At 42.4% G+C, this 14,737-nt stretch overlaps 1 protein-coding gene across 1 annotated transcript in view; it reads right to left on the reverse strand.

Moving 5' to 3' along the window:
- The window catches only part of LOC132494987 (nuclear body protein SP140-like protein), a 110,342-nt gene extending 100,558 nt beyond the window's left edge, over positions 1–9,784 (reverse strand). The window contains 1 exon segment of the mRNA XM_060106480.1: positions 9,640–9,784. Within this exon segment, the coding sequence (XP_059962463.1) occupies positions 9,640–9,671 (32 nt within the window). The 5' untranslated portion in view covers positions 9,672–9,784.
- Positions 9,785–14,737: the final 4,953 nt, after the last annotated feature.

The raw sequence follows: 14,737 nt of genomic DNA on the forward strand, positions 1-14,737 counted from the left end.
ATTTCCAGTCTTCTATGACACTTCTCTTCCTCTCATACTTAATGTTTGATCCATCTTTGACTGTTCTTGGCTTTACCATAGAAATATATCCAGTATCCCACCCTTTTTCTTTATATTCATTACACCAACCTGGTCCCAACCACCATCATCTCTTGCCTGGCTACTGTAATAGTTACCAACTAGTCTTCTTGTTTCCACTCATGTCATATTGCAGCTGTTCTCCGAACATCAAACATAAGCAAAAGAGATCTTTTAAAAACTGAAATCAGATTACTTCACTCTATTGAAAACCCTCCAATGACTCCCCACTCTATTTTGAATAAAATATAAAGTCTTGACCATGACCCATGGAAACATGACCTCCCACCTCATTTTCTACTACTCCTCTTCTAGATCATTGCCCTTTGGCACCTTAACCTCCAAGCCTTCTTCAGACATTCCAAGCATGTTTCTATGCCTGACTTTTCATTGTTTCCTCTACTTAGAACATTTCTTCAGGAATTGGCATGGTGCTTTTCCTCAATGCATTCATGACTCTCATCAAATACTAACCTCTCAGAAAGCTTTCCCAGGACATCCTGTCTAAAACTGCACTCCCATTACACTCTATCCATGTACCCCATATGCTTTTTTCTTTATACTCTTACAACTTTCTGTCATTAAATTATACATTTATTTGTTCATCTGTTTACTATTTGTCTCTCACTGGAATGTCATTTCCATTAGGGCAGGGACTTGGTCTGCTTTGCTCACCATTATATTCCAGCATCTCATTAAGTTCTGAAAACATGGTATTGGGAAATATTTGTGAATGAATGAATAAAGTATTAATATAATATATAGGAGAATATGGTTAGAATTCTGAGTATATAAAAGGCATTTTAAGAAAAGCATAAGGAGGATAACATTGGTAAACTTGAGGATAAAAATGGATATGGATACATGTACCCCAATGTTAATAGCGGCATTATTTAAATTGCCAAGATATGGAAGCAACTTAAGTGCCCATCAACAGATGAATGGATAAATAAGGCATGATGCACACACACACACACATTGGAATATTACTCAGCCATTAAAAAAAATAAAATTTTGCTATTTGCAACAATGTAAATGGGCCTAGAGTATTGTGCTTAGTGAGACAAGTCAAATAGAAAAAGGCAAATACTCTACATTATCACTTATATGTGGAATCTAAAATATAAAACAAATGAATGTATATAACAAAACAGCAACAGATTTACAGATATAGGGAACAAGCTAGTGGTTACCAGTGAGGAGAGGGAAGTGGGGAGGGGCAAGATAGGCATATGAGATTAAGAGACACAAACTACTATGTATAAAATAAATAAGCAACAGGGATATATTGTATAGCACATGGAAATATAGCCATTATTTTGTAATAACTTTAAATGGAGTATAATCTATAAAAAATTGAATCACTGTGTTGTACACCTAAAACTCATGTAATATTGTAAATCAACTCTACTTCAATTAAAAATAAGAAAAATAAGAAAAAAATTGTATGTGATTTTTGAATAAAATGGGAAAATGAAACTAGACTATAGGTTAACCCTTGTTAGTATCCACATACATATTACAAAATAATGTAAACAAAAACTCATCAGAGGGTAGGATCGAACAGTTTGAGGCAGGCCAGAAGTCCAGTATAGACCAATTAGAAGAGCTGGGTAGAATACCAGAAAACTATTTTAAAGGGACCAGAGAGCTACAGAAGCAACAGAGTCTGCAGAGACTAAGGTTCTAGAGACTGGAGACCTTTGGGAGCTGAGAAGCTATAATTGTTATTTTTCAGGGTGGTGGCTGGTATTTGCTGATTCTGGGAACAGAAGCTGAGAATTTGGGCTTGGCCAAGACCAAAGAGTGTTACTCTGAGCAGGGAACACAGAGAGCTTGTGACAGTCACACAGGACTGGAGACTTGAGGGGCCTCAACACACAACCCGTTCTTCTTCCCAAGATATTTGGTAAAGTTTTTAAGGCCAGGAGGCTGGAATGACTATGTAAAAAGTCTCTGAAAAGCAAAGCAGAATTACCTGAAGGCTCACCATGCAGAAAAGGCAAAGACAATCATGATGAGGTCCAGAGAACATAAAGGGAGAGAGTTGAAAGCTCTGAAGAGAGTGGTGATCTGGCTTTGGAATCTGTAGCCTTTTTGTCCCATGAGAGCACTTGTAAATTCTGAACATAGCTAGAAGCTGAGAATCTGGACCTGGCACAGGCAAAGGGCTGTAGCTGGAGGACAAAGAAACTAGCAGAACTTCTGATGGTCATTTGGAGTTGGAGTGCAAAGTTAGAGACTTCAAGGAAATTAAAAACTTGGTTGGTTTTCTCAAGAACTTTTTTCAGTTCTAAAGCTGCATGAAGAAAGAGGGTGAAAATATGACAAAAACTTTGAAAAGCAGAGAAAACTTGATTGCTCTCTCTCAGCTGAAAGCCCTGGATGTCCTCATCTGTGATCAGGGCAAACCAAAGGTATATTAAACCTTATCAAAAAATGCATACTAATCTTGAGTCCTTCCATGCCCTGAATGTGTAATGTAGTCTGCCTCATTGTTTTGCTTGCTTAGCAGAGGAAAGGGGAATCACTCTTATGTGGAAGAGAATATTTGGGGGCTCTATGTCTTGCATACACAATGTCTGGCATTCAATAAAAAATTAATAGGCATGTCAAAAGATAGGACTATAGGACCAAACCAAGAAAAAAAAAAAAGATGATGGAAGCAAGTGCACAGATGATCCAGGGACTGGACTTAGCACATAAAATCTGTGATTAACATGGTCAAGAAAATGGACGAAACGGTGCAGAAAGTAGAAAGTCAGATAATTCTACCAGAGAATTGGAATCTACAAAAAATAATGAAATGGAATATTTAGATCTAAAAATACAATTTTAAAAATGAAACTTGTTGGTAGTATTTATCAGAAGATTGGATTAAAAAGACAAAACTTGTCAATTGGCTAACTAGAAGATAGATACCTCAATAAAAGACATCCAACTAAAGTACAGACATTTAAAAAATGGAAAAATGCAGAAAAGCATGAAAGGAGTATGTGACAGACAGTCAAAAGGTCTAGTATCATCTACTTTTGAGTCCTAGAAAGAGAGAGGAGGAAACTGGGGGGAGGACAGAAGAAATATTTGAAGAGTTAACGGCTAAGGATTTTCTAAAACAGATAAAAGGCATTAACTCACAAATTCAAGCAACTGTGAAAACACCAACAGGTTAAATGCAAAACAAAAACAATAAAAAAACAAACAAATCTAGACGCACTACAGTTTAAATGCTAAGAGAAAAATCCTAGAAGCAGTCAGAGAAAACTTCAAGAGCCACAATCAAACCTCAAGCCATAAACTTTGAAAAATGGCAGTTAATCAATCAATCAATCATTTAGTCAATGACCATAAGTTTCTGGTGTGGTAGGTCAGGATTCAAAACATCTCAATCTCTCTCAACTCCCACAAGCAGTACAGAGTTCTGTTGAAAAAACTTGAGTTGGAAAAAGCATTTAAACATGTTATTAATCATAGAAGAGATGAAACCACCGTAAGGATTTGCCAGGCAAAAGTAAAGGGGAAGGAGAAACCAGAGAGGTAAGTAAAGCACAGAGACACTTTTGAGTTGAGGGCATTTGCTGACCCCAGAGAATCAGGACCTCAGGTTTGACAGCCTTAAGGAGTAAGAGAGACAGAAATAAAGTCTAGAGTCCACACAGGGTGGAGAGTCCAATGGGAGTCCAGACCCTGACCTTGACATATTCATGGTGAGAATAAGTGTAGGGACATCTCTGAATTTACTGAATTCTATTCCCAGTTAAATTACCTGGGTTCCCCGAGGTTCTCTCAGCCCCTGAACATGTGCTAAACAGTTCCCAAATTGGTGCATCCTGAGGCACCTGGTTGTAGCAAACAGAAATCCTTTCCAAAGCCTAGTACCTTCACTGTGGTCCCAGATTTTACCTATAAATAATTTTTCTAAATACGATGCTAGTACATAGTCAAAGATAGCCAGCTATATAAGCAAAATAATCTTTGTGAATAGAGTGTGGAAAGGAAAAAAATAGTAACTTTATAGTGGAAAAGCCTGGCAAACACTACCTAAACCAAATGATCAAGGTCAGCATTCCTGGTGTTAAGTCAGGTTGACATATCTCCTGATATGAGGTGATGAGAAGGGCATTTCACCTCTGTGGTTTTCTTTCATAAAACCTGTAACCCCAGTATAATCATGAGAAAGACATCAAGACAAACCCAAATTGAAAGATTCTACAAAATGCCTGATCAGTACTCTTCAAACTGTCAAGGTTGTGAAAGACAAGGAAAGACTGAGAAACTGTCACAGACCAGAAGAGAAGAAGTGATGGGATGGCTCAATGCAATGTGGTATACTGGATTCAATCCTGCAAAAGAAAACGGACATTGGTGGAAAAACTGGTGAAACTGAAAAAAGTCTGGGCTTTAGTTAGCAGTAACCTACTAATATTGGGTTTTATTAGTTTTGACAAATGTACCACAATAATGTAAGAGGATAATAACACAGGAAATGAAACTGGGTATACAGTATTAGAGACTACTGTACTATCTTTGCAACTTTTCTGTAAATATAACATTATTCCAAAATAAAACGTTTATTTAAAAAAAGAAATTTGTGAGTGAGAACTGGCAGAAACAACAGAAAACAGGGTCACAAACACCTCATATATTGAAAGTATCAGATGCCAAATATAAAACTTCTTTAATCTGTGTAAGTTTTTTTATTAAAAAAGAAAACCTATAGCAAACATCATTCATAATTGTATAATGATAAAGGACTTCCCTTTGGGACTGGAATCAAGATAGAGATGATTACTATCACTACTTATATTCGCCATGTACAAAGTCCTAGCCCACACAGTAAGGCAAGAAAAAGAAGTAGGAAGTATAAGAATTAGACTGAAAGTAAAAAAATAGTCATTACGTATACATTATATAAATTTATATCTATATAAAATATATATATATCTCCATACAATTTATTAGAATTTTTTAAAGTTTGGCAGTTTCAATTTATTTTTATATCAGTAACAAGCAGCTAGAAAGGTGACTTTTAAATTATATAGATATCATAGCACAAAGATCTCAAGTATCTATGAATAAATCTAGCAGAAGTATAAGACTTATAGACAGAAAAGTTTAAATTTTATTAGAAAACATTTAAAAATGAATATATATATATATATATATATATATATATATATATACCATATTAATGAGATGGAAGACAAGATTGTAAAGATGTCAATTCTCTTCAAATTGACCTATAGAGTCAATGCAATGCTAACCAAAATCTCGACAAGATTTTGACAAGCTGATTTGGAGATGCAAAGGGCCAAGACACTTTGGAAGAAGAAAAGAACATGGGAAGATTTACTCTACAAGAGTTCACATGAAGCTGCTGTTGCCATGACAGTGTGGAAACGCATAAGGAGAGGCTGTCATAGGTCAATGGCAGAGAAGAGAGTGCACAGAAACAGACCCTGCACATATGGCCCCTTGGCTAATGGGAAAGGGATCACTGCAGATCAGTGGGGAAAGGGATGGTTTAACAGATTAAAGGATTCTCAGACAAAAATTCGTAAGAATTAAAGTAGAAGCTTTAACCGTAGATCAGACAGGAAGTAATTTGGTCTCAGATAAGACAGGAAATGTGGGGGGAAAAAAACGAAAACATTCACTCAGCTTAAGCCTGTGGGTGGTGGGACAGCTGCCCAGGTCATGTTGGAATGAAATGGGCTGTAAAACCAGGGCAGGCATGTGAACAAGAAAGTAAAGCAACTCTTGAAACCAAACTGCAAATAGAATCAATCTGGAAGGATAACCCAGAGGATGAAGAAAACATCCCCAAAACACTGAACATCACACAAAACCTAAGTAATAAAGCAAGAGCATGAAGATAGGGTGATAAAATAACAATATGTGACTTCAAGTGGAGTTGGAAGAGCTGTAGAAACAAATTAAGATCCCCCCAAATAAACAAATTAACTTGAAAAAAAACCAAGAAACCAAAAACTACTAAAAATTAAATAATTGTCATGAAGAAAAGTTTGAGACAACCATCATGAGCAGAAGGTAAAAAGCTAACAAGATGAAAGATTAGGGACAGATAAAAGCTGTGAAGGCTGAAGTTGCTCCAGTGGAAGAATAATTTTGCCCCAAAATTGAAAAAGAAAATTGTTTTGGTGATACTAGAGGAGAAACTTACCCTGAAGTAAAGGTAGAATTGAATCTATCACCTTAAAAACACAAGGGCTATAGTTAAAGGCTGTGCACATGGAATTTATCAATAACTTTCTGCATCACTTTATTTATTCATAATAACAAGGGTACATCTATTTTATAAAATCAATACAATAATAAGGCTGTACTTTAAAGTTTAAGCTTTAATAAGATAAAGTCACCACAACAAAGTGAAAGGGCAAGGAAAGTATATTTATAAGTTTCAGAATTTTAGCAAATTCTCCCTTACAGTTAAAGAAAGAACAATCATCTCAACTCACTAACACTGGCAATAAATCAACCAGCACTTCATAAAGAGGCCAATAAACAAAAAAACTGTTCAACCTCTCATGTAATCAGGAGAGTAAAGTTAACAAGATGCAACTCTTGATCCATCACCTCTGCAAAGTTTGGGTGTGGGGAGATGGCTCACCTAAATCTTGTAGGTGAATACATTGGTTCAGCTACTTAGAAAGGCCGCTTGCAGAATCTATAAACAATTACATATTAGTACACTTTGTCTCAGCAATTCCATTTTTTTTGGTTATTGACACAAGACAAACACTTTTATATGTACAAAAATATAAAGAAATACACAATCGTTGTTATCACTGCTTCTTGGTAAAAGTGAACAACTGAAAATGATCTGTCTGTCAATAGGGTGGGGAGGAGGGATGTTTTAAAAACCATGGTGTATGGGGCTTCCCTGGTGACGCAGTGGTTAGGAACCCGCCTACCAATGCAAGGGACATGGGTTTGAGCCCTGGTCTGGGAAGATCCCACATGCTGCGGAGCAACTAAGCCCGTGTGCCACAGCTAGTGAGCCTGCGCTCTAGAGCCCACGAGCCACAACTACTGAAGCCTACATGCTGCAACTACTGAAGCCCACATGCCTAGAGCCCATGCTCTGCAACAAGAGAAGCCGCTGCAATAAGCCTGCACTCCGCAACAAAGACCCAACGCAGCCAAAAGTAAAAAAACAAAACAAACAAACAAAAAACTATGGTGTAGTCAGAATGGCCATCATCAAAAAGTCTATACATTATAAATGCTGGAGACGGTGTGGAGAAAAGAGAACCCTCTTACACTGCTGGTGGGAATGTAAATTGATACAGCTACTATGGAGAATAGTATGGAGATTCCTTAAAAAACTAAAAATAGAGCTACCATATGATCCAGCAATCCCACTCCTGGGCATATATCTGGAGAAAAACATACTTGGAAAAGATACATGCACACCAATGTTCATAGCAGCACTATTTACAATAGCCAAGATGTGGAAGCAACCTAAATGTCCATCAACAGATGAACGGAGAAAGAAGATTGGTATATTTATACAATGGAATATTATTCAGCCATAAAAAAAGAACGAAATAATGCCATTTGCAGCAACATGGAGGGACCTAGAAGTGAAGTAAGTCAGACAGAGAAAGACAAATCTCATATGATATCACTTATTTGTGGAATCTAAAAAATGATACAAATGAACTTATTTACAAAACAGAAACAGACTCACAGACTTATGGTTACCAAAGGGGAAACGTGGGGGGAGGGATAAATTAGGAATTTTGGAGTAACATATACACCCTAGTATATAAAGTAGACAAACAACAAGGACATACTGTATAGCACAGGGAACTATACTCAATATTTTGTAAAACCTATATGGGAAAAGAATCTGAAAAAGAATATATATTTTTATATGTATATATGTGTGTGTGTGTGTATATATATATATATATATATATATATATATAACTGAATTACTTTGCTCTACACCTGAAACTAACTAACACCATATTGCAAATCAACTATACTTCAATTAAATAAACAAACAATAAAAACAATGGTGTATCCATTCTACGGGATAGTATTGGGTTGGCCAACAAGTTCGTTCGGATTTTTCTGTAACCTCTTACGGAACTTTTTGGCCAACCCAACATATAGCTGTTAAAAAGAATGAGAAGAGCCTATGGCTATTAAAGTAAGTGAAAATGCAAAATCGCATTCACAATATGAATCCATTTTTTAAAAAACAGGATTCAAATTTTGTATTTAAGAAAATGAGTTATATATGTAAATGCAAAGAAAAGGATCTGGAAGGTTATGCCTGTGACTCTAACAGGACTGGTATTGGAAGCTGCAAGGGGGTGAGTGGTGAACAGGACTTTTTCCCTCTATATACTTCTGTATAGTTTGAAATTTTATGAGCAAGAATGCATAATGTATTTCTTTGGTATTAAAAAAACAAAAAATTTAAAATATTAAATAATGGTATTTCTGACCCATTACTAGAGAAAAAGATAAGATTTCTACTCTTTTTCTTGTAGAGGTGTAACCAATTCCAGAACAGAAAATGAAACCAAACATAAAATTACTCACCCTGTTGAGGTGGATGGACCTAGAGTCTGTCATACAGAGTGAAGTAAGTCAGAAAGAGAAAGACAAATACTGTATGCTGACACATATATATGGAATTTAAGGAAAAAAATGTCATGAAGAACATGGGGTAAGACAGGAATAAAGATACAGATCTACTAGAGAATGGACTTGAGGATATGGGGAGGGGGAAGGGTAAGCTGTGACAAAGCGAAAGAGCGGCATGGACATATATACAGTACCAAACGTAAGGTAGATAGATAGTGGGAAGCAGCCGCATAGCACAGGGAGATCAGCTCGGTGCTTTGTGACCACCTGGAGGGGTGGGATAGGGAGGGTGGGAGGGAGACGCAAAGGGGAGGGGATATGGGAACAGATGTATACGTATAACTGATTAAATTTGTTAAATAAAAAAAAAAATTACTCAGCCTGTACTAGCTCTTTGCAGTTTGGGGTATTTCTCTTCCCGTTAATTTCTTTGCTCAGGATCGCTGGAGGAAGAACCCAGGCCTCCAGCTAGAAGTGGGAATAGTGGTCCCGTCCACAGGACAAGTACGAGACCGACAGCACCATCCAGGGTTTGTGAATAAATCAGGGGTTTCTCCTGAATTTTTTATTTTCGAAACTACCTTCTTTGAAATGACCTACGTGAAGGTAGAACTGACCTGAGGGAAACGACAGTGATCTGGGGTCACAAGGAAATAAATCCTTGCTGCAAAGCCTCAGGAAGGACTGCTGCCTTCATACAGGCCTGCCAGCTGAGCAGTAGCTGCAAAACAAGTAGTCACCTGTGTTGTGGCTGCAGCCCTGCTGCAGTTTAAAATCCGATTTCCTCATTATACATTCCTGCCCTTCATTACACTGCAGGTGACTGTTCCCTTACGCCAGGCGTAAAGCAGAGGTTTAGTGCAGAGTCCAAAGGACAGCACGGAAGCAGCAGCGTGGCCAGAGGGAAAGGTGGGAGGAAGCGGGAGAAAGACTGACCTGCTGATGAGCTCGCCGCCCCCACCAGCCATCTTCCTGCCCAGCCTGCCCTGGGCCTGAGCTTGGCCTCCGACCCCTCCAGGCTCCCCAGCCTCGGTCCGGGGAGGCTGCTGGAGCCCTGAGCCCTGAGCAGGAAGTCTGCTCTGAGACTCACCCAGAGATGACTCCGCCCAAGTAGGGAAAAGGGAAGTGAAAGTATTTGTCAGTGAGCTGTGCTGTGCAGACATCCTCCCTCTTCTCGCAACCCCACTGTGCTTCCAGCCATCCTGACATGAGGTCCCAGGGATGAAAGACAAGGAGTGACAGTCAGGGCCTGGAGGGCCAGGGGAGGAGCAGGGCCAGCCCTCAGGGGTCCACCTGTTTGTGCAAAGACAGCAACAACTTCTGCATGACCCCAACTGTCCCCATTCTCCTGCCTTCACAGAGCGGTTCAGAGCTTAGTACACGGCCGGGGTAAACCCCATGTGTGCTCCTTCCCCTTGCCGAGATGACCATGGTGGGGAGAGGGAAAGACAGAGACTTCACATCTTTTCTCCGGGCTGTGGGAGAGCCTGCACTGACGCATTTAGGTCGCAGCGTGTGGACACGGACCAGGAGAGAGCCCAAATGCTCAGCTTTATAAAGTGGAGAGAATGTTCTTAGTATTCCTGGAAATCAGCCAGAGGTAGGAGAAAAATCTCCAAGGCCCTGGGACCAGAGGCTGGAACCAAGGTGGTGACAAGGGTTGACATCTTAGGTGCAAGGGTCTAAGGCGCCCCGACTATAGGGTTGCTTCACAACTGCAGCCAGGGGTGATGAGGAGAAACCTGGGAAGCAGTCATGGGAATGCCAAGGGGCAAAAGCTTCTCTTTGGATGGAGATGGAGCTTGGAACCCAGATAACCTAGAAATGAAAAGGCAGGTGACCCCAGCTGAGAGGGTGACCCTTGGCCCTGAAGTTGTGCACAGGTTTTTCCACTCAGATTCTGAGTCATCATTCCACAAAGAATGAGAAGTGACCAGAAGACTCACCTGAGTCAGCATAAAAGCAAATCATATTTGAAGATGATGGGGAAGGTTCGTACCTTCTCTCCACTTCTGTTCTTTCTTTCCCCCAAAGAAGTGAGCATCACATCTCAGTGGTTGGGACAGACCCCAGGACACTGATGAGGGCATCTTTTCCAGTGGACAGGGTCTCAGTGGTACCACATCCTGCACACGTGTGGACCCCTCTCTCCCTCCCTCACTTTGGGGGGGCGTAGAAGGACTAGTAAGCCGAGGCTCTGTTGGGCTCAACTGTCCTCTGCTCCTGACTCCATGGGGCATGGGGTCCAGACAAGGCTGGCACAGACCGCACCTGCCATTTCCAGTGTCCCCTCTCCCTCTTCTCTCTGTCCCTGGGCAGCTGGTGGCTCAGGCCACTGCCGTGCTGGCTGTTGACATAAATGTGCCCACTTTTCTGTCGTCTGTTTAGGACCTTCAAGATGAGCACCCGGAATTAGAGGCCACCTAGCAGCGGCTGGACGAGTCATCCACAGGGTGGACACTCCCGTGTGGGGGCTGCTCCTGGCCCCTGGCAGAGACTTTCCTGTGGGTCTGAGAAAGCTGGGCCTGCACCACACTCTGTGAGAGCAGCAGGAGTTTCCGAAGCATCCCCAGGCCTCTGTGGAGAACGCGGTTTCTTTAAGCCAGGAACTCGGGTTCGGAAAAGGACAGGACCAAATTAAGAAGCAGGTTGATCCTAGGATAAACCATAATGAAAAAGAAAATATGTATATAAAAGAGAATATGTATCTATGTATAACTGCATCACTTTGCTGTACAGCAGAAATTAACACAACATTGTAAACCAACCATACTTCAATTAGAAAAAAAAAAAAAAGAGGTGGAGCTCCTCCTACAAACCCTGCTGGAGTGATGGAAGGAAATAAAGGGGCACCTGGGCATTTTCCATGGCTGTGAGGACCGCTGGCCACGGCGAGCATCTCTGCTGTCCCGGGAGGAGCCCAGCTACTGGGCCCGGAAACCCAGAGGGCAGGGGAGGTCGTGGTGGAGGAGAGACCTGGGGCAGGGGACCCGCTAAGGCGACAGGTTTCACGAGCTTCCCCGGGAAGAGCTTCCCCTCAGACTTCAGTAGTGGGGCTGAGTCTCTAAGTTGGGAGACCCCAGTGGGGACCAGAGGCTTGTCCCTGACACCAGACAGTAGAACCTGGGATCTGAGCTTGAAGGGCAGAAGGAAGCAGCAGCAGCTGCCAGAGTAGCCACTGGGGCCAGAGGATCAAGACCCTCCGCTCCTCCGTGGGTGTAGAAGTGGAGCGGAGTGGGCGCCTGGGACCTAAGTGGTTACGCTCAGGCCCTGCTCCATTGTCCCCTTCCAGGGGCAGCACATCAGTCAGTGGGACTGGCCTGGACCCCCTGCTCCTCCCTCCTCCTGGGAGGCTCTCTGGGTAGAAGGGGTGAGTCTGCTTGTTCCTTGTTGGGTCTCCCTGGGCTTGTCCTTCCTGCAGGGCCAGGGATCTGTCAGCCCTTCCAAGTCAAGTGCACAGAGACAGGGGCCTGGGGAGTGGGGCGGGGTGGGGTGTGACTGATTGGAGCTGTGTAAGACTGTGTGGATAAGCCCAATTCTGAGGTTCCGTTTTAAGGATCTCTTTTTTTTTTTTTTTTTTTTGCGGTATGTGGACCTCTCACTGTTGTGGCCTCTCCCGTTGCGGAGCACAGGCTCCGGATGCGCAGGCTCAGCGGCCATGGCTCACGGGCCTAGCTGCTCCGCGGCATGTGGGATCCTCCCAGACCGGGGCACGAACCCGCGTCCCTGCATCGGCAGGCAGACTCTCAACCACTGTGCCATCAGGGAAGCCCCAGGGATCTCTTTTTTGCTACATGGTAAGCCACATCACTAAGCCCCATCCAGCTTTTATCATGAAGAAAACTACTATTTGATCCCCATCTGTCCCACCTTTTTGCCTGTCAGTTGGTTTTGAACTCAATTGGGGAGGGTTTATACACAGAATTTGGGGTTCTTCTCTGTGACTTTCACCTTCCTGGGATTTTCCCCTCTCTCCCCAGAAAGCCTGGTTGCCCTGGGCTTCTTCCCGGCTTTGCTGACCAGAAAGAAGGTGGGCTTCCTACCAAAGTTTTGGCCACCCCATGTAAGGTTGCGGCTGCTCTCAAGCAGAGTAATAATAAACAGGAAACATTTTTTCTTGCGGCTTCCCTTGAGTTATGACTTCCCTCTACCATCAGCCTGCTTTTGTTCACTTTCTAGAAGCCATAGGCAACTGTTCTTTGCATATTGCCCTCATAGGGACATCTTCCACCCAGTTTACTCAGGGAGAGCTGGAGAACCCTGTTCTCTCCTCCAGACAGAAGGCCCGGTCCTCTCCACCCAGATAGCAGGGTGTGTGCTGATGCTCTGGAACCCGCACTGGGAGGTTCAGGCTGAAGGGTGGAGCCCAGGACCTCAGGAGCATCAGTCTTACTGCAGTTCCCAGGGACACAGGCACACTCCCCCCCAGTAAGACCACAGCCAGACTCCTTTACAGCCAACAGCCCACATATGCGTCCAGGTAAATGGAACTGACAGGGGCGATGGGCTTAGTGGCCGTCCTTGCCCTTGGCTGTCCAGGGTGGTGGAGTGGATGCTCTCCTTTCTAACGTGATGACCGACTCAGCCTTAATCTCCAAAGCACAGGCAATGGAACTACAGTCAACTTGTTCCATTCGATTCAGGAATGTGCCCCCCAGGCTCTGTGGCCTCTCAGACTGGCCTGGGACCACCCCATTCCTCCCCTTAGACATCAGAGCTCACTGATGGTCCCCGGGTGGGTTCTGCCAGTCAGTTTCATTTTCCTTGGCTGTCCAGCCTCCTCCACCCCTTTCCTAACAGACCTGGATTCCTTTGGGAGAAAACTCCTCCCCTCTGTGTGCAGGAGTAGAAGGAATGTTAACCGAGATACTGGCCCATGAGCAAGCCAGGCCAGCCAGACCCTCTTCGGGGAGTTGGACTCTCACGTGAAGATCGTTAAGGAGTTAAAACACAGTTGGATAACTTTTGTTCAGTTAAGAAGGTGGAGGAGATGTTCCTGGTGTCCAATTCCTGGAGCAGCTCTGCTTCCTGCCTGGTTCTGGGGCCATTTGCAGGCTCTGAGCCCAGCCTCCTGCCTTTTCAGGTGCCACTGTGCATCCCATCAATGAAGTCCCTTTCTGTCTAACCTAGATAAAATTGGCCTCACTGGCAAAGAGCCCTAATCGATACAAGGATATTTGCATGTAAATTTCCTTAATTAATTTACTTATTGCTTTCAGGGTCAGCACTTTCTAAGTGTATAGCAAATATTATCTCACTAACCCTCACAATGATCCAATGAGCTATGTATTACTAGTATCTCCATTTTACAGATAAAACTACTGCATGGGGAGGGTAAGTAACTTGCTGGAGGAAACACAGACAGTACATGAGGAGCTGGGTTTCCACCTACATGGACTAACTGCAGAGTCTGTGCTCTTATACAATAGATACAGCACAATTAGCACTGTTCACAACACCAAAAATAATCAATAGGGGCCAGCTGCAATCAAGCCTTGATGAAAAATGAAAGTTATGATAGGCATGACACATAATTATATTTACTGACATGTAACAATGCCCATTAAGTGGAAAACATTGATTAGAACACATTTTATTATTCAGATGGTATAACTACTCCCTCTCCATCCTCCACCCCTGCCCGCACGTTACAAAGCCCAGAATCATTTTCATCAAATTGTCAACCATGTTTATTCTCCTGACCTGGTGAGCCTTACCAACCATTGTGCTTCTTAGTGGTAGGAGACACAAGGTACGATAGCTTGGAGCTTTGGAGGGAATACCCTGTTATGCGCCAGACCACTGAACCCCTAAAGAGTTACCTATATGGCATGTCTCCAAGTCTTATAGGGTTTATCTCTCATTAACTGGAGTGCATGTGACTCAGCCAGGCTTTTAGAACACTCAACACCTCTTGCTTATCAGGTACAATTAACATACTGTCATTGTGATAGTTAATTTTATGTGTCAACTTGACTGGACAATCTTGGGTGCCCAGATTATCCTGGGTGTCTCTGAGGACATTAGCATTTGA

This window comes from Mesoplodon densirostris, chromosome 8, assembly GCF_025265405.1.
Source record: "Mesoplodon densirostris isolate mMesDen1 chromosome 8, mMesDen1 primary haplotype, whole genome shotgun sequence".
NCBI lineage: Eukaryota > Metazoa > Chordata > Mammalia > Artiodactyla > Ziphiidae > Mesoplodon > Mesoplodon densirostris.